The sequence below is a fragment of the Agelaius tricolor genome, unplaced genomic scaffold (assembly GCF_023055355.1).
Source record: "Agelaius tricolor isolate 1412-34295 unplaced genomic scaffold, bAgeTri1.0.p SCAF_11, whole genome shotgun sequence".
Taxonomy (NCBI): Eukaryota; Metazoa; Chordata; class Aves; order Passeriformes; family Icteridae; genus Agelaius; species Agelaius tricolor.
The window spans coordinates 20048960-20073275 of NW_027269271.1; the positions used below are offsets into that span (position 1 = coordinate 20048960).

General features: G+C 47.4%; 1 protein-coding gene across 5 annotated transcripts in view; it reads left to right on the plus strand.

The window, feature by feature from the left end:
• The window catches only part of SZT2 (SZT2 subunit of KICSTOR complex), a 55807-nt gene that overhangs the window by 4218 nt on the left and 27273 nt on the right, over window positions 1-24316 (plus strand). For 3 of the 5 annotated variants that reach the window (XM_071436501.1, XM_071436504.1, XM_071436503.1), the window contains exons 6-32: window positions 959-1118; window positions 1567-1673; window positions 1837-2047; window positions 3082-3252; window positions 8298-8529; window positions 9184-9313; window positions 10544-10686; window positions 11270-11422; window positions 11773-11887; window positions 14391-14596; window positions 14979-15203; window positions 15637-15715; window positions 16021-16118; window positions 16370-16538; window positions 17005-17119; window positions 17613-17726; window positions 18221-18421; window positions 18543-18655; window positions 19181-19322; window positions 19842-20000; window positions 20650-20854; window positions 21065-21177; window positions 21624-21882; window positions 23198-23363; window positions 23448-23540; window positions 23721-23802; window positions 23946-24227. In XM_071436501.1, coding sequence (XP_071292602.1) covers window positions 959-1118; window positions 1567-1673; window positions 1837-2047; window positions 3082-3252; window positions 8298-8529; window positions 9184-9313; window positions 10544-10686; window positions 11270-11422; window positions 11773-11887; window positions 14391-14596; window positions 14979-15203; window positions 15637-15715; window positions 16021-16118; window positions 16370-16538; window positions 17005-17119; window positions 17613-17726; window positions 18221-18421; window positions 18543-18655; window positions 19181-19322; window positions 19842-20000; window positions 20650-20854; window positions 21065-21177; window positions 21624-21882; window positions 23198-23363; window positions 23448-23540; window positions 23721-23802; window positions 23946-24227 — 4243 coding nt within the window. The remainder of the gene's footprint in view (window positions 1-958; window positions 1119-1566; window positions 1674-1836; window positions 2048-3081; window positions 3253-8297; window positions 8530-9183; window positions 9314-10543; window positions 10687-11269; window positions 11423-11772; window positions 11888-14390; window positions 14597-14978; window positions 15204-15636; window positions 15716-16020; window positions 16119-16369; window positions 16539-17004; window positions 17120-17612; window positions 17727-18220; window positions 18422-18542; window positions 18656-19180; window positions 19323-19841; window positions 20001-20649; window positions 20855-21064; window positions 21178-21623; window positions 21883-23197; window positions 23364-23447; window positions 23541-23720; window positions 23803-23945; window positions 24228-24316) is intronic. The other 2 variants (XM_071436502.1, XM_071436505.1) reach the window with 1 other exon arrangement.

The window sequence follows — 24316 nt, forward strand, 5'->3', positions numbered from 1 at the left end:
GGGAGGCCCCAGGGGAAGGGCAGGGACTGAAACTTTTTTCACTTTTGAAGTTGCACTTGCTGTATCATTGTTAACAAGTATCTGAATTTCAGGCATCTGGCAAATTAAAGTGATGGACAGTCAATATTTTTTGCTCACAGGCACAAGCTGCTCCCATTTGTGCATAGCAAAAGTTTAGTTAGTTCTAGTTTTATTTTCCCAGCTCCAATCATCTGTAGCTTTGTAGAGGGGTGGCCGTCTCAGCCATTCTGTGCATTAGCAGTAAAAACAAAGCCATGTTTTATTACAGAGTTGAACTGCCAGAGCCTTGTGGGGATTAAGGGACTATGAATACACTCGGTTTCTCACTGGTGTAATTATACAAATTTCAGGCTTTGCCTAGGGGATATTTTTCATAGAAGGTGCAGAAGCTTACCTGCATTTGTTTATATCAACACTGCATAATGAGAGCCATTTGAGTTAAATGCATAGACACTAGACTTTGTCTTTAGGAGGCTCCTTGCCCCCTCTGCTGCAGAGCTTCACAACTGAGATGTAGCTGCCTCTGCCTCTCCAGTGTTTCTGAGCTGAATATAGTAGATTAAGTAGATGCTGAATAGCTGCAGCTTCTAAATGACAGGGGGAGAAGGAAGTATTCACATCTCTTTAACTGGGAACTGCTTTGCTCCACAGAGGAGTTTTAGTGACCCCAAAGTGACCCAAATTTCCCCTTCTATTAGAAATCAGCTTTATATAAAGCTCTGAGCATGCTATCCCTCCACCTTCAAGCAGCCTTGCCCAGCTGCTCTAAGGGGCCCAAGTGACCAGGATTTTACAAGCACCTGGAAGTTAAAGCTACAGATGGAGTCTGCTGCAGTGCTCCAGAGTACCAGACTGAAGGTGTTTGGAAGAGCGAGGAGTTGAGCTGAAATCTGCCCCATGGGGCCTTGTGTTTTGTTTTTTTTTTTAACTTTTCCAGGTGGATTTATCCCCCCTGAGCCAAGAGAGCCCTGGTGACGTGCAGGAGTCATCTGGGAGGAAGCCCAGTGTGTCTGTGGTCACTGCTGACGTTGGCCTGGTCAGCATGGTCCGGCAAGGGATCCTGGCCCTGCAGCTGCTGCCCTCCAACTCCAGCGCAGGTTGGCCGCGTCCTCGGGGTTAAGGTTGGCCTGGTTGTTTGTGAAGGGTTGTGTTCCTCCTGCCATAGGCTGAAGTTGATTTTATAAGGGCTGGTGTGTGCATGGACCTTTCTGTTAGGGATGAAATTTCAACTGAGGCATTTACTCTGCATTCTGGGGGAAAATTTTTGTAGTGGTGGGAATGGGGAGGACCACACTGTGCCAAGTGCCATGTGTCAGTGTTGGGGAGCCTGTGAGGTAGTACAGCTGTGACTGTTGCTCAGGGCACCCTGGGATGTGAAGAGCTGTGACCTTTCTGTGTGCTGTACTGTACCTAATCAGGATGTTTGCCTAGCCTCAGGATTTTCCTTCTACTTTTACCTAGCCTAAACATTGCCTGGTAGATTTCCTGGGAGAATGATAGCTGTTTGAGATGGAAGATGGCACTAAGGTGCTGCCTTGTTTACAGGTATTATAATAATTACGGATGGTGTGACCAGTGTCCCCGACGTGGCTGTGTGTGAGACTTTACTGAACCAGCTGCGCAGTGGCACTGTGGCCTGCTCCTTTGTGCAGGTATGTCTGCTGCTACCTGGCAGTGTGGGTACCACAGGGACAGAGGTGGATTGCTGCTGGTGGCATTCACCTCTAGAGGAGAAGTGGGGGTCCTTATCCAGCTGTCTGCTTTGTTCTCAGCACTGCTGTTCTCTCTCAGGTGTCTCCTTTATCCATCCTATAGGTGGGCGGTGTCTACTCCTATGATTGCAGCTTTGGCCATGTTCCCAATGTGGAACTGATGAAATTCATTGCCATGGCCACTTTTGGTGCTTACCTCTCCACGTGCCCTGAGCTGGATCCCCTGAGTCTGGATCTGAATGTGTATCACAAGGCATTTCTGCTGTACTCCTTTCTGCGTACTGGGGAGTCCCTGAACCCAGAATATTACTGTGGTGAGGAATGTGCATGTTCTTGTTCCAGTAGATGGATGTCTTAGAGCACCTCTCTTTGGGGTCACTCCCCAGGCTTGGTTATGCTGATACTCTCCCTTGTCATGCCTTCTGTAGGCTGTGGGCACAGTGGGTCACACAGCCTCCCCTCTGGGTTCCAGGAGTTGGGTGGACCAGGGGAAACAAATGTCCCATTTTCCACCATTCCCCTAGCTCAGTAATCTGCAGTTAGGCCCACAGTGTTGGAATGGGGAGGAGGTTGGATGCTCTTGCTCACCCTTCTGTGCACACTGGCTAGCTCTCAGGTGGGGCTGTTCTGGAGAGCTTGTCCTAACAGGACTTGCAGATGGCGGTTTGGATTGAAAAACTAGACCCCTGAGAACTGTCCCAAATGCCTCTCCTGGTTGTTCTTATTTTGTGACTGTTAGTGACTGAGAGTGTGCCAAGAGAGATTAGTTTAGTTACCAGTAAGACATGGAAACACCTTTTCATGTCCCAGTGATATGCTGTTGCCATCTGCTCTTTCTGTAACTTGGCAGCAGAAGCCACATAAACTGGCAAGTTTGAAGAGAGTTGGCTTGGGACTTGAAAATGTTGAATCTTAAAAAGATCAGCTGTTAGTGGTTTAAGCTCCACATCCTGATACCTTTTAAAAAGCACCTGGGAGCTCAGGGTTTTCCAGGGAAATCAGTAAAGCCCCAAAGCTTGCTGTGTGACTGTTGAAACAGATGTGCAGTTTCTGCCTGTCTAGGCTGAATGTGGAATTCCAGCGCGTGCCTTATCACAAATGCTGTCCGAGAGGAAGCAGTGCCTGACACTGCATCCTGTCCCTTTCCCAGGCCTCTTGGCCACACTAATGAACCTGTCTGCAGTATTGCAGAATCAGGAGTGGGTGTAGGTGGTGCCTGAAGGATGTACTGTTCCTCAGGCGAGCAAGTGTTCCTGGCAGCTTTCATGAAGCTCTTGGGGAGGCCTGTTCCTACAGGATGGGGCTCAGGGGAGCTGCTCCCTCACAAACCCATCTCTGCCTTTTGCAGTGTCCCAGCACAGGCTGTTCAACGAGCACCTGGTGTCTGCAAGCAGCAACCCTGCTCTGGCAATGCGGAGGAAGAAGCACACAGAGAAGGAGGTGCACGCTGACCTCGTCAGCATTGTTTCGGTCCGGCTGCGCGAGGGCTACAGCATCCGGGAGGTCAACATCACCAAAGGTGACTGCTGCCTTGGGGGCTGGACACAGCTAGGGCTCTGTTCTCAGCTGCTGAGAGGAAAGCACTGGGTCTGCCATCTCACCAGTGATGGTGTTGTGGAGGAAGGAGCCATTTTCCCCAAACTCTGTTTTCATGAATAATTGCCTGATGTAGGGCTGCCCAGTATTGTGCAGTTATGCACTTGCCAGGCTCACTCTCTGAGTGATGCCCTGTATCTTGGAAATGATTCCCCACAGCTGCAGAGAAACTAGTGACAGAACTGGGGTTTGCAGAGTTTTTCTGGGATTTCATCTATAGTTCTCCTTTTTTTCATCCCTTTCTATTCTTTGCCAGATGCACTCCAAAATACTAACATGAAGTTGAGCCCTTTGGTACAACAGACTTAATGCCTCCAAACTGCAGTCTTCCAAAAGAAGAAATTGGGCGAAACAAGGATATTGTTAGGTGAAAATGTCAGATCAGTCAGGACCATAACCAATTCTAGAAGACCATAAAACCTTCCAGTGATCCTGTTCTCTTACCTGACTCACTAGACATGGCACCTGGAGTGTGAGAACTAGCTGCTGACTGGAAACCTTGAGGGGTTTGATTATCCTTACGAGTGCCAGGAAATCCTACCTAAATTTCCATCTCCAGCTGTGACTAGTGATAGTACTTTAACTGAAGGGGAGATGAAAAAATCCCAAAGCAAGCTTATTAGTACTCTAGACTGTGTTTTATATCAGACAATCAGTCTGTGATCTAACTCCAAAACCATTCTAAACTTGCCATGTGATGTTTTCTGTGAATTTACCGTGGTCTGCCTAAAAAACATATAAATCCCTTCTGCCCCTGCTCTGGTTGGAAGACTGTCCCAGAGCTTCATTGCTCTTTCTTTAGCTTCCGTTCTAAACTCCCCAAGGCCAAGCTAGACCTGTGTGACTATTATCTTTAATTAACTTTATCCTCCTTCTCTGACTTGCACGAACATATTTAACAACATCTTTCTCCTTGTAACCTACCTTTTGGCAGGTTAATATTAAGCAAGCCAATATTTCACCTTTCTTTTGTAAGGGCAGGCTGTGTTGTTTATTCAGGTTAATAGCTCTTATATTTTTTCCCTTAAGTAGTTTTCTTTTCAGTTTGATCTCACATTTCTCAAAACAGTTGATAAAAGTGTAGTAACTGTGGTTTAATCAATGCCTTGTTTAGCAGTATTAATAATTTCCTGCTTCTGAAGTAAAATACCAAATCTGATAGATGGGGAATCACGTGGACTTTCTCCATTATTGTATTGCAGAAATCCCTGAGTCTTTCACACACCTTTTCTTTCAGCTGATGAGTCCTTGGAGGTGTTTTTTGGGTTTTGTTTGTTTAGTAGTCCCTAAATGTGCTGTCCTTCACATGATATTACTCCCAAGTTTATCTTGCTCAGTTCACCTACCTGTTCCTCTGTGATGCCTGGCAATTTCAGTTCATTTGCCTTGATGCATCTTACAAACTGAATGGATCTAAATCACCTCTTTTGGGGGGAAGATTGCTAGCAATCATATTAGGTGGGATAATTCCTAAAGTTTGTCTTACATGAATCTCTAGTTTCTTGTTTCAAGAATTTTCTGTTAAAAGTCATTCTTGTTTCAGGAATTTTCTGCTAAATTTTCCAGGTGAGACAACTGTTCTAGTAATGTTTGCAGGTTGTTTTCCCTAATGTAGGTGAGGCATGAGATTACTTCCCTTAAATCCAGGCAGATGAGATCCATTGCATTCTCCTTGGCTAAGAGTGTCTATGAAACAGTGTGACAAGTCCATTCCTGTCCTCAATGTCTTTTATTCTTCTGTGCACAAGTTCACTTACAGCTTGAACAGTGCTGGATAAAAAGCCTTTCTCTTTAATCTGGCAGCAATGCTGCAGTGCTTTTGGTGGCTGTGTAGTCCTGTATAGAAATGCTGTAAGAGCATTCACCAGGTATGAATCATTCAAAAAGCAGTCAGACAAGTTCATGTTGTATCTTTTTGTACAAAGGTATAGCTACAACCTCTGGGTCAGGATATTTTAAAGCAGTGAATTCCTGCACTCTGGAGGAATGTATTAGAAATATCACCACATGTTACAATTCTCCCTGCATTTTCCTCCAGGTATTTGCCTGCTGGTTTTTACTCCTTGGAATGCTAAATGGATTGGTCTCCCATTTTTACAAGAGCAGAGAGCAGAAGAGCAGCTGCTGGATCAGAGTGACCTTCTGTGGTGAATAACTATGGGCAGGTGTACAGGGAGGAGTAAGAGCAAGATAAGCACACATGATAATAATCTCCATTCTCCTTTACTTTTTTTCTTCCTTTGAAGCCAGAAATAATTTCTGTGTATTTTTTTAGGAGAAATTTAAAAATGAAATGTCAGAGGTTTCAAAAACATGGAGTGTATTCCTATGAAGCCTTCAGACTAGTAGCAGATAATGTTACTTAATACTTGGGAAAGGCTAAATGCTCTAGGGAGTTGGTGAAAAATTTGCTGAACTAACAGGTTAAAGTAGAGTTGAGAAATTATTCAAGACATTTAGACATTCAGCACTGCCTTTGCTTAGGAAAAGCATGTTTGGCTAATCAGGGTTCTCTGAGCCATTCTACAGAGAAGTGTATAACAAAGAACAGTTAATTAACCTGGATTGCCAAAACTTGCCAATTAAAGGCTGTTAAGGAGTCAGCTGGCTGTGAAGCAAGAGGAAAAAAGTGCAGCTGTGGACTTTGACACTATCAGTTTTCTCCTTCACTTTACCAAAACCAAAACAGAATAAATAGCTAGCTTTGTGCTCAGAGTTGCCTGGAGAGGTTGGTTGTGATATTTATAAGTACTCTGGTTACCCTCACTGTTTGGTTTTTAAATATTTAGGTATTTAGGAGGCAGCTTGGTTATTTAGGACTGCAGAAGTGCATGTGAAGGGAAAAGGATTGGAAGGTATGGAAGGGAAAGAAGCTTCCGGGTCATGGTGTGTAATGGAGGCCAGTTCTTTTACTTTCTGGAACATTGTCGGGGGATCTCCCTCTGTAACAAAAGAAAAATTCTCACTGACCGTTTTGTGTTGAGAGCAGCCTGGAGGACAGTTTTCAAAACATAATCTTCCTCTGTGAATCAGACCAGCACCAAAACTGGCTGGGCACTAGCTGAGCAGTGAGAATGTCCTCCTGATTCCTGTCACTAGAGAATAGCCAAAGTGAGCTTTCTGAAAAAATCAGAGCTGGAGGTTGTGAAGGAAATCAAAGTAGAAAAAAATTATTTGCTATTAACTCAGGAACCAGAAAGATATTGCTTTGCAGTAGAAAAAAAGCTAAAGATTAATCTAGATGTTACTTCAAACTAAGTAAATATTTTGCCTGTGTTTTTACTTTTGCTTGTGTGGGATCACAGGAGTGAAGCCAGGATGACTAATGGAAACAGAAGTGGAAGTAGGAAATATTTTCATTTATGATCTAAGCAAAAATGTGGGAATTTACTTATCATGTTTGCTATTGATGAAGTAGAAAGGCTTTATTATGAGAACCAAAATATTGTGCAGAAAGCAATGGATGAGCCCTGAAGCAGTAAGAGCGAGGTGACAGTAAGAAATAAAAGGAGATGAATCTATAAATTCTTGTTTAGCCTCTCTGATAAACAAGACAATCTTCATAGGAAACAACAGATGGTGCAGTCCTGGCAAGTGCATTTGTGGTAACACAAACCATCCATTGTAGAAAATATTACTGACTTTAAATAAAATCCTACTAATCCCCCAGATTAAGTACAGGTAAAATACAGTATACACTTCTGATTATCTTTGTTCAAGAAAGGTGAATTCTTAAGGTGCAGGAAGGTCTGGGTGTGTTAAGGGGAATGAATGTTCTGCCACAGTAACAGCTGAAACTGGGTACGGATTTCTTAGTACTGCACACTCCTTGTCAATGTTATGGAAATGAAGTTTCTCAGAATAAAAAATAATCTAATCAAAAGAACAACCAAGCATGAATTTGGCATGTACTCTGGAAGGTTTCTTCTAAACATCGATGGGGAAGAGTACTTGGAGGGTGCCTCCCTGCAGGGACCATGAGAGCAAAAAGATGGCTTTAAAGTGGAGCTCAATCAGCCCGTGAAGGGGATGGCATGATGTGCCTATGACAGCAGCAAATGCAGCTCTGCAGGAAACAGAGCATCCAGGCTGATGATCTGTTCAGAAGGTTTCCAGCACATCCAATCACTTATCACACAAACCCTGCAAGTCTGGCAAACTGTAGAGCAGGCTGGACATAGAATAGATGATCGAGCAGTTGAAATCACAGCGTGGTCATGTGTTTCCCTGGGATGTTTCAGTACAAATACACATGCACAGTCAGCAGGAGTGGGATAGTTCTCTGCTCTTTTGGCTCAGTGAGGCCTGCTGTCAGGTGTTTCTGTTAATCTTGTTAGATAGGCTCACTTAAAGGAAAAGGTAAAAATGTACAGTTTGAAGAATAGGTGAATATTCCTCTTAACATCTTAGCTTTGGGAAGAGAAGATAAACATGGTGAGAAGCTTTGAAGATTGAAATTCTAGATTGCATGAAATACAGTCTGTGTAGGATGAATAGAGATTAATTCAAGAATTAGGCCTCATCTTCCAGGTTGTTTGTGATCTGTGTCCATCAGATACCTGTGTTTCTGTGATGGGATGGATTAACTCTGCAGTGTGGATGACAAAACTTTATAGTTGAATGGCCCTGCTCATCTGTGCAAAAAACCAGTTTTCTTGGAAACAAAGATGATACTGTGAAGAAGAGAGCCCATTGCAAATGTCAGCACCTCCTCTGAGTTTGTTACCTTCTCTAGTGTAGGTAGTGCACGTACACTTCAAGAATTGCAAACTCTTCGTCAAGCGCTTCAGTGCAAGCAAAGCCTCCCTCAGAGGAGAGACAGTGACCAGCTAAAGCAAACAGTTGTTAGATTGCTTTGTTCCCCTCAGCAATCAAACAATCTCATGGTACTCATAAATCCCTGGTGAGAAATAATGCTCAGATGTGTACAGAACAAGCACCTGAACTTTCTCTTCTGCTCCCATGCAGGTGGGTCTCAGCTGGAGGTGAAACTAGTGCTGCTTTGGAAGCATAACATGAGGATTGAGTACTTAGCTGTGACACCCTGGCCCCTGGACCCATCAAAACGCAGCACTTGGGTGGAAGTGACCATGGAGGGAAGCTATGACATTCTGCATGACATCAGCTGCACCATGAGGAAGCCCATCACCAGTCTGTACCGCACCACAGTCATCCGGCGCTTCTGGAACACCCTGCAGAGGTGAGCTGCACCATGCCCAGCAGTTTCCAGTGCCATCAAATAATTCCTTCCTTGGCATGCTAGGATGAGGGTTTTGCAGGTGGCCATCCCAATCCAGGGTTCAAAAGGAATGTGCTCTGAGGAAGGGGCATGACTCATGACTGATTACAAGCTTGCTGTCTAGCCAAGGGAAAGATTTCAATTGGTCTGTGATCTAGTTTGTAAGAATGCTTCAGGGTAATGGTATTGCTGCTCCTGGATCTGGATCCTGGGATGCAAACCTTGCCTCTGACTGCCATCCCATGGAGGTCATGTGTTCTTATAGCACACCCGTGCAGCTGTGCTGCATGGTCACACTGGGAGCAGCAAACAGTCACACACTGGGACTGAAGTGCTTGTAGGTCACAACTGTTTCCTGGCCAGGGTGACAGTTACTCCCAGCTATCCAGCAGATTCCTCTTCTAGCACTTCATTTCCAGCTCTGATCATCCTCTGTATGGATGAGGCTTCCACACAGGAGCCCCTTTAACACATGGAATCACAGCATTCCCTATAAAGCTCTGTTGATGTAGATGGGCTCCCAGGACAGAGTGCTGTGTGTGCAAGCCCTGTGCTGACTGGGGCAGCAAGGGGGAGAGCATGGGCTTTTGTGGCTAACTGCCTCTTCTTTTCCAGCATCAACCAAACAGATCAGATGTTGGTACATCTGCAGTCTTTTGACACAGTCCCAGAACATTTTACCATTCCTGAGAGCACCAAGAATGGGGTGCCCCTCTTCTACATCCCCCCAGGCTCCACCACTCCGGTATGTTCCCTCTCTCTCTGTTTAACATGGGACAGGTTGTCTCCCCTGCCTATTCTTGTACTCAGGCTTCATCTCTTGCTTATCTTGTCTTCATCTTATCCTGCTCAGTCAGAGAGTTCAGGTGTGCTGCAGTGAATATCCCATGCCATACATTTCCCCCTCTGAGACATCACCCTATGTCTTGATTGTTGCAGCTACACCTCTAAGCCCAACAGCAAGTCTCCTAAGTGTGCTGTGAAACCTTCTCCTGCAGTGCTGTGGTGTGTGAGACTGATGGGAAGGCTGACACATTTGCTTTTGCTGTGCCTTTTCAGTGGATACCCCATAGGCATGGAGTTGCTGCTGGCTGTGCAGCCAGTGCCCTGGAGATGTAGCTCAGTACTGTCAGATGAAGATGCAGGATGTGCTGAATAGTTGTTTAATAGGCTCATTGCTCTGAGCACTCATGTGGAAGGTGCAAGAGAGATACTTGTCATCTGCACAGCAGAAACTAAACAAAATATGAGCTAATAGTTTCCACTGCAAAATTCAAACTCACTGAAACTCACTAAGCAGAAGAGCCAGCATATTATCTCTGTTCCCTGCTACCAGTGTCCTTGGCATAGATGGAAGAGGACTAGGAGATCTTAAAGCTAGGAGAGCTTTACCTTCAGAGAACTATCCCTTTTATTTTATTGTCTAAGTTCTTTTTTATGTTTGCCTAGTCTATTTTCCTGATATAGGGCTATGTATCCCACAGTATATCTGGAACATCCCATCTTATGGGTAACCACCACTGGATTTCTGTGTCAGCAGAGTTGCTATAGTTGGTGGAATCAATGTCACCATATAAACCTATCAGAGTTGCCCAATGCCACCCATTCTGGCACCCTATTTGCCTGAGGACTTTCAGATGAGTAATCTCAGTGTTTAATTACTTTGCTGACACAAGCCATATATCCCCCTCTCAATCAGAAGGCACACCATTACATATGCTATCTTTTTCATGGTTGATTTACTTGATGCTAAGTAGTTAAATTCCTAATTAACTTGACATTTCAGGAGCCTAATTTATTTTTGCTTACGCTGTACTGCCTGTTTCAATGTGAGCACACTTACTCTGTTCAGAGGAAATTACCCAAAGCCAGAGATGTGACCTTCTTAGTCTGCAACAGCTCAGCTGCTGGAGAAATTCTTGCTCTCTCTGGGTGGAGAACTTTTGTGCTGAATATTGTCCCATAATTTTCTCAGGTATTATCTCTGCAGCACAGTGGGTCTGACTCAAGCCATTCCCAGTTTGCCTCCTACTGGAAGCCCATCCTTTCCATGGATGCCAACTTCTGGCAGAGGTGGCTGCACATGCATCGTATAGTCGTCCTTCTGGAGCATGACACGTATGTAATGGGCAGGGGTGAGCTGTGTGCTCACTGTGGGCCAGCCTGGGAAAGCAGGGTGTCCAGGACTTGTAGCAGGTGCCTATGGCCCAGGGAAGGGTCTCACTAGTGGGGCCTGATGGATGCTAATGATTTGTTTATCTGAGAGGGGCAGTAGGTTGGGAAGTCATCTTTGATTGGAACAATAAGTTGTTTCTCAAGTCCCTCTTGGGTTTTGATTTCCCAACTGCAGGGTGTATGGGGCCATTCATTTGGGAGCTAACCCACAGTTTGCTGCTTTCCCAAAAGCATTGCTTTTCTGAGGCTGGTCCTAGTTGCAGAGTAATGTGAATAATAGCCACATATTTCATGGAGGGAGATAGGATACAAGGGATGTGCTCTCTGCAGTGTGGAAATTCCAGTGCACTCAGAAGTGTGACTCTCCTCAGTGCTTGATTAGGAGAGGTGTTTATTCATTGGCTGCCGTGGAGGAAAAAAGGCTGACGGACCAGTCAGAGTAGGATGGATGTAGCAAAGCCTCTGTGGGTTTTGGGGGAAGGAGAGACACTGCAGCTCTGAAATGACTCTGTGTCCCACGCTGCAGGCCTGTGCCCAAGCACCTGCACACACCGGGCAACAACGGGCGCTACAGCACCATCCAGTGCCGCATCTCGCACTCGGCGCTCACCTCCCTGCTGCGCGACTGGAGCAGCTTTGTGCTCGTGGAGGGCTACTCCTACGTCAAGCTGATCCACGGGTGAGTGCTCTGAGGCAGTGCTGTGTGGGGAGCTGGGCCTGTGGCCAGACCAAGGAGCTGGTTAGACCAGTATGTGGCTATGGGCCTGAAGCAGATGTTTACAGGAGAGGATGACAGCTAGACAAGGGGGTATGAAATCCTGCAGTTTCTGAGCTGTTCCATTGTGTTCGGGTGCAGCCTGGAGGGAGAGGGAAGCCAGCTGAGGGGTTTCTGCATGCTGGAGCTGATATGGGTTACTGTGAGGTTGTGTGGGCTTGTTGGGCTCTGTGGAGCAGACCTCTGCTTGGTCTGCCATGTCAGAGCAGCAAGATCCATGACATTTCAGCCTTGTCCTAATCCCTCCTCCCTAGGTCTGAGGATCTTACCCCTTCCTCGTTCTATGTGGTACGAATCATCTCCAAGGCTCCTTGCATGGTTCTCCGGCTGGGCTTCCCCATTGGCACACCTGCACAGGCCAGGAACAAGGTGAGAGCTGCCTGTCTGCTTCATGGGGTGGGGGCAGAGCAAGAAGTTCTGAATGTGGAAATGATGGGTAGATCACAGGCAACACTGTAGGCAGCTACCCTCTAATAATAGAGCCATGTTAAGGCTTAGATGGGTTTGAATCTACTGTAACAGAAAGGGTCATTTGGGACAAACTTTGTTTGTTAAGTCTATGAAAGATCTAAACCCAAAGACTCGAAGATCAATAGAATGGTTGGTCACATGGATGTTTTTCCCACTGCTTAATTCAGTTGTGGGGCTTGAAATGACTAAGAGGTTATCTAGTCTATCCTTCTGACCAAAGCACAATCAATACCATCTGTAAAGAACAGCAGATACTTGTCTGACTCATCTGCAAAGACCTCTGTGATAGATGTACTGCATGTTCCCTGGGCTATCTCTTCCAGTACATGTATATTGAATCTATTGGGCAGGGAGGAAGTTACTGGTTAAAATGCAAACAATGCCCCACATAAGCAGTACAGGGAGAGAAAAAAAATTAGTACCTAGGAAATGTTTTCAGGATAAAAGTCTGTCAGATAGACTTTAATAACTTTTTTGTATCAAAATAAATGAGCTGCCCTAGTCAGATGTAAAAGGTGGAGTTACTATGTGAACTCATTCCCCAGTTATAATGGCTGAGACAAATCTAAGTGTTCCTAGGTAAAGCATGACAAAGATACCCTGCTATTAAACTGTGTGAACTTTGTAATATAAACAAGAGGTTTATCATTAAATCTAGATCTTTTATCTTCATGAAAGCAATCTTTGGTTTGTCTAGCTTAGCTTTAGTGTTAGAGACTAGTCTGAGGAGAAGCTAACAAACATGGGAAGGGCCATCTCTTTCTGAGATAATGAACCCAGATAATGCTAAATGTTCTGGCACTCTGGTAGATCTGCTCTTTCATGACTTTAGGGAATCCAGGACTTGGGCACTGGTTGCTGGGTCAACATGTGGGCTTGGTAATGCCAAGTGACAGGTTTTTTTGAAGGAGTTCCCTCTGGCAGGTGCAAATGAAGAAAGTATGAGACAGGCACCATACCCTGCAGCTGTGGGCAAGCTCCAGGTCATTGCAGCAGGAACTATATGTAGATCATAAATTGTATCAGCCATAATATTTTTTTTTGCCTGCTATAGAGCTGATTAACTACTCATTGTGGAGGATGGCAGTAGAACTTAGCCTGCTTTGTTTAAGGGAAAGGGGGTTTTGTGCTGAGCAGTTCAAATTTCCAGTGCTGAAGGAAAGCACCTCATACAGTCGACTTTCAGAAAGCTTTTTGGTGAGACTTTGCATAGGGCATGACTGTAGAACTGTAGGAATGGGATGTCATAAAGCAAACTGCCTTGGGGAACAAAGGAAGGAAATTGAAAAAGTGCTCTGTTTCATCACAGCAGAAGCTGTTTGTGATTTCCCCAATCTTTTTTCTAGTCAAAGGGTAGGGAACTCATTTGCAGAAAGGTAACATGAGCTGAGGAAATGTGCAGGTGGCACAAAGCTATTTCAACCTCGGTGCTTTAGTGACACCTAAGCAGCACAGTGGTGGCTGGAAGCCAGTATGGATGGCTGCAAAATAGTGGGATTTGAGAGCTTAAGCACCATTAGTGATTCTGTGATATCAATATGAAACTATGAAGGGGACCCAAGTGGCAGCACAGTGCAGGAAAGAACTCTTGTTTAACATTTGGGTTTGGGGACATTCCTTTCCTTGAAAAACACATAGTAATGATGAGAAAAGTTACTGAAATAGTTAGTGTTGAGGAAGATGGAGAGCTGCTGTTCTTCTGTTTAACTACAATGGTAATAAAAATTGAAAAAAGTTGAACAAAGATCATGAAAAGAAACCTAACTATAGAAATTTCAAAGAAAACACTGGGCTATTGTGGGAATCAGATGCTGGTGTGGGTTGAACTATATTCAGAGCTACTAAAAGCTTAAAAGAGTAATCAGGAAGTGATTGTGAAAGTATCTTGGAAAAAAATAACCTAAAAAATAGCTCAGGCTCCTGAAACCTTTTGCCATAGAGGTTTGACAAATGAACGTGGTAGTGGGGGAATATGTAAGACAGAGCCAGTGCTGTTCCCACAGCTGATATGGACTAGTTTACATTTACTGTAGGTGTTGAGGAGAGGAGGAGGGAAGAATGAGGGTGCATGCTTGGACTGCATCTGTGGAGGAGCTGGCATGCAGTTAATTTGTTTTTAATCTGAGTTTTGGAAGGCAACTTCTTCAGCCTTGAAGTAGTCTCTGGGGGTTTTTTAATCTTCCTTTTGCTTTTAAAAATACTTTAAATAGGGACCAGGGAGCCTTGTGTCATCTTGATCTTGGTCTTGCTAGTGCCTCAGAAGTAAAATTACCTTTAACTCCTGCTCTTCAAGGAGTGTTTTGTTCCTTTTGGTCAAGCTCTTGTTCTAGACACTTATTTTGAGTAGTTTATGTCTCCAGACAAAGTTGGTCATGTTTACCTTTTGCTTTTGCCATGACAGATAGTGGAAGAGTTACGGGACCGAATCTTGCAGCTGCGCTTTCCCCACAGGGTCCAGAGCAAGGAGGCAACTCCAAAAGCAAAGAGGAAAATGTTGGGCAGTAGTTCTCCCTCCAAATCCCCACCTGTGGCTGGGGCCCAGTCAGCCCTCTCAGACAGACCCTGCCTTGTTGTGCTGCACAAACCGTTGGAGAAGCTGCTGATCAGGTAGGGATGGAGTACCAGGCTGTCACCTTGCCCTGTGAAGGGGAAAGGAGGAAGATCTGTGGTTGGTGCTGTCACTTGTAGAATGAGAGTGCTGTGAATGGAACTGGTGCTTGTTGGGATGGGTTTGTGTTGCATGGCTGTAAGCTGCAGCAGGGATTCTTGGTGGACAGGCAGATTTATCACTCCTAACGAAATACAGTGTGGAAGTAATTTAGGTACTGCTCTCTGAGCAGGATCCTGTGCTGGGCCAGTGACGTTTTCCTGCTGGAAGACTCTGTCCTGGGCCCAACAAGTGGGTTGTGAATCCAGACAGCTCTGACCCTAAACAAAAAAAAAAAGGATTTTTTCCATGTCAGCATGTTACACTTCTGCCCTCTCCTAGGTATGAGAAGCTGCCTTCTGACTATCGAGCCCCCTTCATCCTGAACCTGGAGCATCCCCCCGTGTCTGGTCCCCTCACCATGGTGGCCAATCGCACCGCCTCCTCCACCCTGGCTTCCCTGTCCCGCTACTTCTACCACCAGCGCTGGATCTGGAGTGTCCAGTCAGGGCTGGCACCTGCTGTGCCCATCACTGCTGTGGCCCAGCTCCTTTCCACACTCACAGAGTAAGTTGCACACCTGACAGGGGTCCTCTCTCCAAGCTAGTCCTGGGGATACAGGGAAAGCAAAGTCAACCTTGCTTATTACATTTATGAGGCCTTATAATAGGTAAAGCTGCTGTGCAGAGAGTTTTGGTCCTGTATGCAGCTTCTAGAGCCACTTGGGTCAGTGCTTTACCCAGTTCTGCAGCTGTAATTGGAGAAAATGAGAGAAAATGTCCTGGAAAACATGCAAAAGGCAAGAGGTGTCACTGTACCTGGTGTGTGCTGATCTTCACGCAGGCTGTTCTGGCAGTGTCATATCTCCCCATTCTCTGTGTGCAGCTCCCTGTCTTGAGAAGGACAGTGTTTTGGGGTGAAGGGTACAGTCATTCTTGCATTTAAAGCTTGCAGTATGGGTGGAGAAGTCCTACAGGTCTGACTTCCTCTCTGTTGCAAGGGTTCGTCTGTCAGAGGGTTTCCACTTTGCATCCAGTGGGGATGGCATTATCAACATGGTGCTGGAGCTGCCCATGCAGGTGAGCCTGGCTGCTGTCCTCATTGCTGCTCCTGGGGTGGATTCACCTGTGGTAGATTTATCATCTGCTTCTAGCACACACCCTTGACACGTACAGGGAGAAAGTAAAGCCACTTGTGGGTTGGGCATTTTTCTGCCTTCATCTGCATTTAGAGAGCTGCTTTGTGGTAGGGGCGTGCTGTGCTGGAGGAGTTCTTGGGGTTGGGACAGGCTTCCTCTTTCCACCCCTGCTAGTGGGAGCTGTGTGATGGGGCTGTGCTGTGTAAGGGGGTACTGGCTAGGGCTCATGCAGTGTCTCCCCTCCAGATTGATGGCTCAAGTGAGAGCAGCAGTGACAGGGAGAAGCACACCTGTGTCGTCCAATACATCCTCTTCCCACCCCACTCTACCTCCACCAAGGACAGGTGAGGCTGCTCTTCTGCTCCCAGGGGGGGTTGGCAGTGGAGTCACAGCTCCAGACTTTTGCAGTCAGTGTGGAAAGGAGGGAGACCTCCACCATCTGGTACAGATAACCAGTTGTCATTGATCACCAGGTTGCTGGTGCTTTGCCTGCCACTCTTGGTTCCTGTAGTTGGTCTCACAGCTCTGAGAGAAACTACAGTGGACTGCTGGCTCTGTGCCACCTCACAGGACTTTCCTTTTGACTTCCCTCCAGCTTTTCCACAGATGATGACAATGATACAGAAGTAGAAGCCATTGAAGTGGACACAGAACTGAACTTGGTCACTGAGTGCTGGGTAGAGCCACAGAGTGGCCATGTCCACAGTACTGCTGAGAACTGGAAGCACCTCCATGGCTTGCCCTACCAGAAAATACCTAAAGCGGTGAGTCCCTGAAAGGGGAGGGGCATGGGCTCTTTCGTGCAGGGAGAAGGGTTCAGTGTAAGTGCAGCACAAAACTGCAGGTAAATACTGAGGGCCAGAAGAGATGGGAATGCTGGTCACAGAAGAGTCTGAGATTTCTGAAAGAGGAACTGGCCACTGGCCATAAAAGGTTTCTTGATTGCAGTGCAGTGGATGCAATGCTGCTTTGGGATAGCTGGGAAAATACAAATTATTTTGTGAAAAGTCATTCCATTGGAGGAGGAGAGTAAGCTGGACCAGAGCAGGGACTGCAGGTAGTGCTACCAGCACTCGCCCTGAGCAAGGTGAAAACAGGCTAAGGGGCTGGTGGAGAAGGAGGGAGCAATGAGTGAGAATAGTGTTCCTTCTCCTTGCTTTTAGATTCTTTTCTTCTGCATTTGTGGGTAATAATTCTGCTGCATAAACTGAGCCTTAACTCTTACTGCAGCTCTATCCCCGGGACCTTGCATGCATCACCACCATGCTGACCTTTGAGTATATCAGCCAGCTGTGCCAGAACAAGGAGTGGATCTGCCCTCCCTCGGACACCAAAGCTGCTGAAGGTGAGTCCAAGTCCACCATCTGTGTCCTAGCAAGCTTGATGGAGCAAAGAAGAAGCTAGGTTTTGAATGTCTCAGGACCCACAGAAGGTAGAAGAGGTATTTTGACAACTTTGTAGACTTTGATGGCTGTGGGTCGCTTTTCTGCACTTATGCTAAGTTGGCAGAGAAATGGCTTCAGCCTGGGAAGGCCAAAAAAGCACTGAGGCTTTCTGCCTAGGCTGGAGAGGTGACAAGGTCACCTTGCTTGAGCAGGGGGGTCGGTCCAGGTGACCTTTCCAACATCAACCATTCTGTAATTGTGTGAGAGGAGCTGACTTCAGGAGCAGGTGGAAGATGAGCTCATCTCTTCAGTGATAGGCCTGGTGTGCCTGGGCAAGTGGTTTTATAGAAGTCATAAAGGATATTAAGGAGGAGCTCCTCTGTTCTCAGTTTCAAGTCATACTTCCCAGAGCAGTTTGTGGAATGCTGGTGGTCCTGTTCATCTCTGTTGCAGATCCAGACATGGGGCCTGGTTTTCGAGTGCATGAGATCCCATTCCAGTTCAACCTCATGAAGCTCTTGCCCAGGTGCCAGCAGGTGGAAATGTTCTTTCTAATGCTAACAAAAGGTAGGTGCCCCTTCACCACCTGCCTCCCCTTGTCCTCCCTCCATGGCTATGGACAGCCTGCTCCACCTGCTTGTCTCCCTGGGCAGCAGCATGTGAGCACTGCCATACTTCTTTTAGTAGCTCAGTGCTGTTCTTCCCAGCTCTGCAGCCCCAGGGCTGTCCAGATATATTGCTGCCTTTTCCTGGGATGGTAATTTGTAAGAGCTGCTTTTGAAATCATTAAACCTAGATAGTAGCTTTGTGGTGATGGCTCTTGTGTGTACCCCCAGCATCTCCACAACAGTTAGAGTAGCAGGGTGGGTGAGTGCAGGGTTACTAATGATGCTAAAACTCCAGGACCTCCTCAACACTACCCAAGTCAGTCTTGCAGAGGTGCTGGGGAAATTCCTGGCTATGTGGTAGTGTTGTTTTGCAAAGGGCTGTCTCCTGGGATTGTGGGCAGGTGGTAGCTATGGAGATGCTGTCTCTGAAGCTGCCATGGTTCTGTTTTGAAGCAGAGAATGAGGAGGTGACCAAGGACTCTTCGTTTGTGCCCAATGAAATGCTACTAAACCTCTTCCATGGCTGCCTTCAGCATGACCTCAGTGACAGGGAGATCCCCATGGCCGATGCTGATCATGTGGCTTTCATGGAGCAGGTTCTGCAACGGGATCGTGATGGCCACCAACCCCCCTTCACCCTCCCTGTCATCAGAGGTAAGGACCAGGAGTGTGGCAGTAGTGACACCAGCAGCAGTGAGGTTTTTCAGGAGCCTTGCTTTCAAGTCTCATCCTCAGCTGGGGTGTCTCACATTGGTTTCTCTGTGCTCCATTTCAGAAGAAACCCTAAAAGCTTCTGGGACCCTGGAGCAGCAGGATGCTTCTGCATCCTATCATCTTGTTGGCAGCAATGGCACCAGGGATATGACTGGCTCCACAAGTACTCTGCAGGTACTGCTGTGCTGCTCTCCTTCTCCTGAACCCCCTCAGAAACCAAGGCAGCAGCTGATAAAGAGCAGGAGAGTTAAAAGGGCTGAGAAAGGCTGAAAGGCAGCTGTTCCTGCCCACTTTTGGCAGCAGTTTAGGCTGTATCCTGGGGCTGAAGTCAAGCAGGAATCTAGAAGGTGTGTGGATAGTTGCATTCACTCTGGGCCAAGCCTGTTACAGCAGCACTGGTACTGTGCTGCAGGTTGTTCTGAAACCATGGGCACTCACTGCCTAGAGTCAGAGTCGGCCCCAGCACAGCTGGCTAAGCATCTCCTGACTGTTGTGCTGTACTTCCTGCAGCCAGGCTGCTCCCAGAATGGTGATTGCTAGAGTCAGGCTGCTCTGAGAATGTGCAGAGGTGGCCAGGGGGGTTTCAGTGCTGTGCCAGCCAGCAGGCCTGGAAGAACTTGCTCTGTGTGCTTGCCACCTGCCTCAAGGTGGGCCTGTGCCATATGCCATGAGTTTATCCAACTTCTGCTCTTCCACCAGAGCCTTGGCAACACAGAGCTGCCTGAGGATGATGTGACACTGAGTGACACGCTGGGGCCCTTTCCCCCTCAGTGGCGATGTTATGCCAAGCTGGTCAACCCACAGCATGTGTTCCTGACCTTCCTGCCAGCCACCTTCTCAGGTGAGGGGGTCTGTTGTGGGGAGCAAGAGGAGGCAGCATCCTACACATCTGCTCAGGGAAACAGAAAAGCCAGAATCAGCTCCTGTAGGGTGGAGAGAAAATTGAATAGCAGAGTTCATGCACAGTCTTTTTGCATCACATGGCCAGGAATAGAATAGTGCCAAGTGTTGAATGTCCTGCTTTTCTCTCAGCATGTGGTGCTGCCCACATAGGGTTTTCAGGTGGGGGATGTGGTGTTGAGTTGTTTGCTAGCTATAGCCATTTGGACTGTTTTCCCACTGGGGTTGTTAAGGAATGGATTAAGGAGATTGCTGATGGGATGGTCTGGGAGAGTCCCTGCTTCTGGGCATTGGCACTGGTCTGGCTTTCACTGAGCCACTGGTGAAGGCTACTAGGCTCAGGTGAAGCTGCTTCTACACACAAAAAGGTAGCAGGAAATCTGCTCTCTTGAGAATGTAGATTGAGAGGTTAAGCTGTTCTCACTGGACAAAGGATGATTTTTATTTCTTTTTCCTCCAGATGTACAGAAGCTGATGGCTTGTGGGTTGGACAAATCTCCAAAAGATGAGAGTCGATCTGGAGAAGATACCATGGGATCTGTCTGTGCAGAGCGAGTCAGAGCTGAAGAGGGGGATGCTGCAGTGCCATTGCCAACCCTCAGCATAACACCAGCTCATGGTACTGACAGCACCTTGTTAAAGTATCGGTATCCTTGCTATTCTTGAGCATACTGTTGAGCAGATTAAAGCAGGAGGAGTAGCAGGCTGCTGCAGCCTGTCAGCTCCTGCCTGGCAGTAAGCAGAGTTGAGACAGGAGGCATAGTGATGTTCATGGGGGCATGAAGGAATGTAAAGCGAGTTGGGTGCTCATGGCCTAAGGTTGATTCCTTGTGGGCAAGAAGGTTGCAGGCAAGATAGAAGCTACTAGGAATGGCAGTAGTGGGCTGCACTGGAAAGTCAGTGACTCTCATTTCATGATCCAGACTGGCACTGTCAGCAGCACATTGTCTTAGGGAGAAGGGCACAGGTCTTGAGGTGTATGGGATTAGATTGCACAGCCCCTAGGGCAGATCAGACATGCTCAAAGTGATGATGAAGGGTTGTGCTGCTGCAGGAGGTAGTGGTGGTGGTGATGAGCAGTCATGGCTGTAAAGGGGATCAAGATGGCCAAAGCACTGAGCTGAGTGGTTGGGTGCTGAGTGAGGATGAGTGGTGAGAAGCTTGAAAAACCAGTATCTAACTGTGGTGCTTCTGTGGGAGCTGTGATGTCTCAGACCAAGAACTAGGAACCATCAGAGGCCTTTATCTTAGAACTGTCACTTTTGCAGAAGTGAGCCAGGACCCTGGGGAGCAGAGTGGCCCCTCCCGGAGAGATGTGCACATCTCCTTCTGCCGGCAGAACTCGCAGTCTGAGCTGGCCGAGAGCCGCCGCTTCCGCTGCCCCATTTACATCTACAGCTGCTCCCTGGAGCTGCTGCGAGAGCAGCTCGTCAGCCCACGGGCACAGCGCCCTCCTCGGGACATCTTTTTCAGGTAATGCCCACCATACTTGTACCTAGACAGAAAACAGAGGAGTTTCCTTGGCAAGGGGCTGGTTCTAGCCCTGTCTTCTTGGCTTGGCCTCTCTGCCTTATAGCAGCCACTGCCTGTGCATGCCCTAGGCTCTGCTTCACTGGCATCAGAGCCATTTACAGTTTAAAATGTGCTTCACTGGTGCTAAAAGCTGTGGTTCCTCTTTTCCAGGTCCCAGTCTCTGGAGCGTCCTCCAACTGCTGCCTGGCTAGACCACAAGCACAAGGAGTTGGTGACTTACTGCACTCTGCTGCAGGAGCACTCCCACCAGTGCTATGTGAAAGGTGAGCAGCAGCACAGTGGGACCTGTGGTGGGGTTGGGGTTGGACCCTGGCTCTTCTTCTAAGAAAGCAATGTCTCATTCTCCTTGTGATCTTACTCCAAGCAAAGGGAGGAGCTGTGGGACTGATGTACCACTGGGAGGGATTTAAGATGCTTCTGCATGCCTATGGGCCTTGCAGAGGGTGTTCGCAGAACTGTGGAGTGCTGTGAAGGAGCATCCCTTCTTTGATGCCTTCCTCTCACCTTCAGGGTGACAGATGCTGTGGGCACTCTGGTGTCACCCAAGCCAGGCTAACACATAGCATAGGTGCCCTGGCTGCCTCCTGTCTCCAGCACCAGCACTGACTCCAGCTCTCTGCTCTCTGCTCCATATGTGGCCACTGCCTGACTCCCACAGCCTCACATCCTTGGGCTGTGAGGGGTGCTCAAGCACTGTGTTTATCCCTAGGGCTGTTCAAGAGCCTTCAGCAGTCACACAGCATCAGCTCCCAGGACCTGCTGACTGCCATGGACTACTGTGAGGAGCTGCTCCAAGAGATTGACATCACCAACTTCCTGCTGACAGTGTGCAGCCACGTCCGCTCGTTCCGAGAGAGCCACCAGCATTTCCACACACACTCCAAGGCAGCCAGCTTCCAAGTGGGCAGCATGGAGCAGGAGGAGGAACAGAGCTCTAGGGAACGAGGTGTCTTGGTCTCTGAGTCAAGGTAGGGACTCACCTCAGTCTTCCTTCTGTTCTTAGAATCGTGCCAGGACAAATCTTTTTTCAAGCAACTTCTAGTGCCTGCTAGAAGGAATGCTGTAGGGCAGAGCCACACAGAGGAGCAGACACTTAGAGTGAGATACCCACCTGGTATGGTGTCCACCAGGACCCTCTATTTTTTACAGTCTCTGATGATATCCATCCTTTCTTTCTCTGATAGTCTTGGCTCATTGCTGTCCCATCTGGCCTGAGCTGGAGGGCAGTTTGTCTGCAAGCCTGCAAGACTTGTTTCTGGAGAAATTATGCATCTCCTGCTGCTGTTTGACTCATTTGAGTTTGCTGTTGACTCTGGTGTAAATGACAGCTTTGTTATCCTTTTCTAATGAATAAAGTGTCTCTTTTTAAAATTAAAACTCTTGGAAAAAAATGCACAAGGGAAACACCAAGGCAGAATTGAAATATGCTAAACTTCTGTCCTGTTCCTTAGGGTATTTATGAGGTTTCTGTCTCCTCTGAAGGCTTAAGGGAGAAAGAAATGCTGTGCCTTAGTGTCAGTCAAAGAAACAGACAGTTTCTTTATGTGAATTCACTAGCATTTGTTGGGAATATCCAGTGCTATGTCATCTTATACTGTAAATCATTGAGGTGAGACTGTGATTTTGAAGAATTTTCAGTGTTTAAAAAGTAAGGTGATTTCAAGTGCTACTTTCCCCAAGAAAAACGGTGGCAACATTTTTTGTTGTTGTTGTTTATAGGATATTATGAATCACCTATCTGAATGCAAGTTGCATAAACTTTTACTGAAGAATGTACAGCTTGCAACACATAGCACCCAGATCTGCCACCTGTATCACTAATTTGAGTACCAGGGGAGTGCTTTGACCAGTCAACATCCTACTCCCCAGGTTGCTTTTCCTGAGTTTTAGGGACTAATTCTGTCATGGAACTGCTGAGTGAGCATGGGCCTGAGCTTTGCTGCCCAGACCCTGGGGTGCTGACATGGTGGTACTTGCTGTGAGGAGCCCTGGACTGGCTGCTGGTAGTTCAGGTTGCTGCAGGCTGTCCCTGTAGTTAGTCTCTGTGTGTGTGGTGTACAGACATGGCAATATGGTCAGCATGGTGAAACTACCTCAGGCCTGGCTTCAGACAGCAGCTGGGCACATGGGTGGCTGCTGGGCTGTGGAGTTGTGGGTGTTCAGATTGTGTTGACACACATGAGGTTTGGGGAGCTGGGAGGTGGGATACTGGCAGGATGGAGAACATGTAAAACTTGTCTTGTTTCTCAATCTGCCTGTCTGACCTGTCCACAATCCTGTCAGTGCTGAAATGGAAGACTACAGTGAGCAGGACTCCCATAACATTGCCAGCCCCACAGAGGAGCCAAAGAGCAGTGTGGGCACCAGCTGCTGTTCAGAATTTCCCCTCTCACTGCTGGAAATTGGACAGCCCTGCCAGGCACACCCAGACTTGCATAAAATTATCCAGGTGAGGAATGTGCAAGCTTGACCTGGCTTCAACAGGAGTGTGTAGAGTAGGATGTCTGCTTCATACTTGGGATTTCTCTTCTAGGAAAAATTCCTGGAAATTGGAAGCTTACATTTCAAGCCAGTGCCATCAAATCCTCACTATTTCTTCTACTGCCCACCATCAGCCAAGAAAGAGGTAGGTATGGGGCTGTCCTGGAGGTGCCTGGTCCTTGTGGAATAGCTTTTCTTGGTGTCAAATATGGATTTGAGGCTGGCAGGCCCATGGGTGGACTTAGTCCCTGGAGCTCCCATCAACAACCTGATGATGTATTGCCTGGCATGATTCTAGTATGTGCCCTTTCTCTCTCCATCTCAGGAAGAGGCATCTCGGGATCAGGCAGACAGGAAAGGCAGCGAGGACATGGAGGGATCAGAGGCAGAAATGGCAGCTGAAGAAGGTAAAATTTTTCCAAGACAGGTTTGCTCTGCCTTGGAAAAGAAAACATCTGTCCATGTGGTGATGCCTTTCAGAGCTAGGTGTGTCTGGTCGGGTCTCTGGAGGTGTGGACCTGGTTTGCTGACAGGGAACCTGTACCAACAGGAGCAGTGTCTGGATGCTGCATTGCCACAGAGAGTGACCCAGAGCTGGAGGTGGAGTACCGTGAGAAGCTGGAGCATGAGTTCCCAGACACAGATTCCCTCTCAGACTCCAACACAGTGAACCAGGATGATGACTCCTTCAGCGTGCTGGGAGGGGACTCGCTCAATGAACAGGAGTTCCTGGAGCAGGAGATGCCCCCGCTCTTTGTGCACCTGACCTGCTCAGTGAAGCTGCGTAGCCAGCACAGCTCCATGCCCGTGCAGTCCCTGCCAACCTGTCTAGGTAAGAACAAGTCTTGCTGGGGGGTTAAATGGCAATAGGGCTTCTGTCAGGTCCCTGCTGGGTGAGCAGCTCCTGGAACAAACATGCTG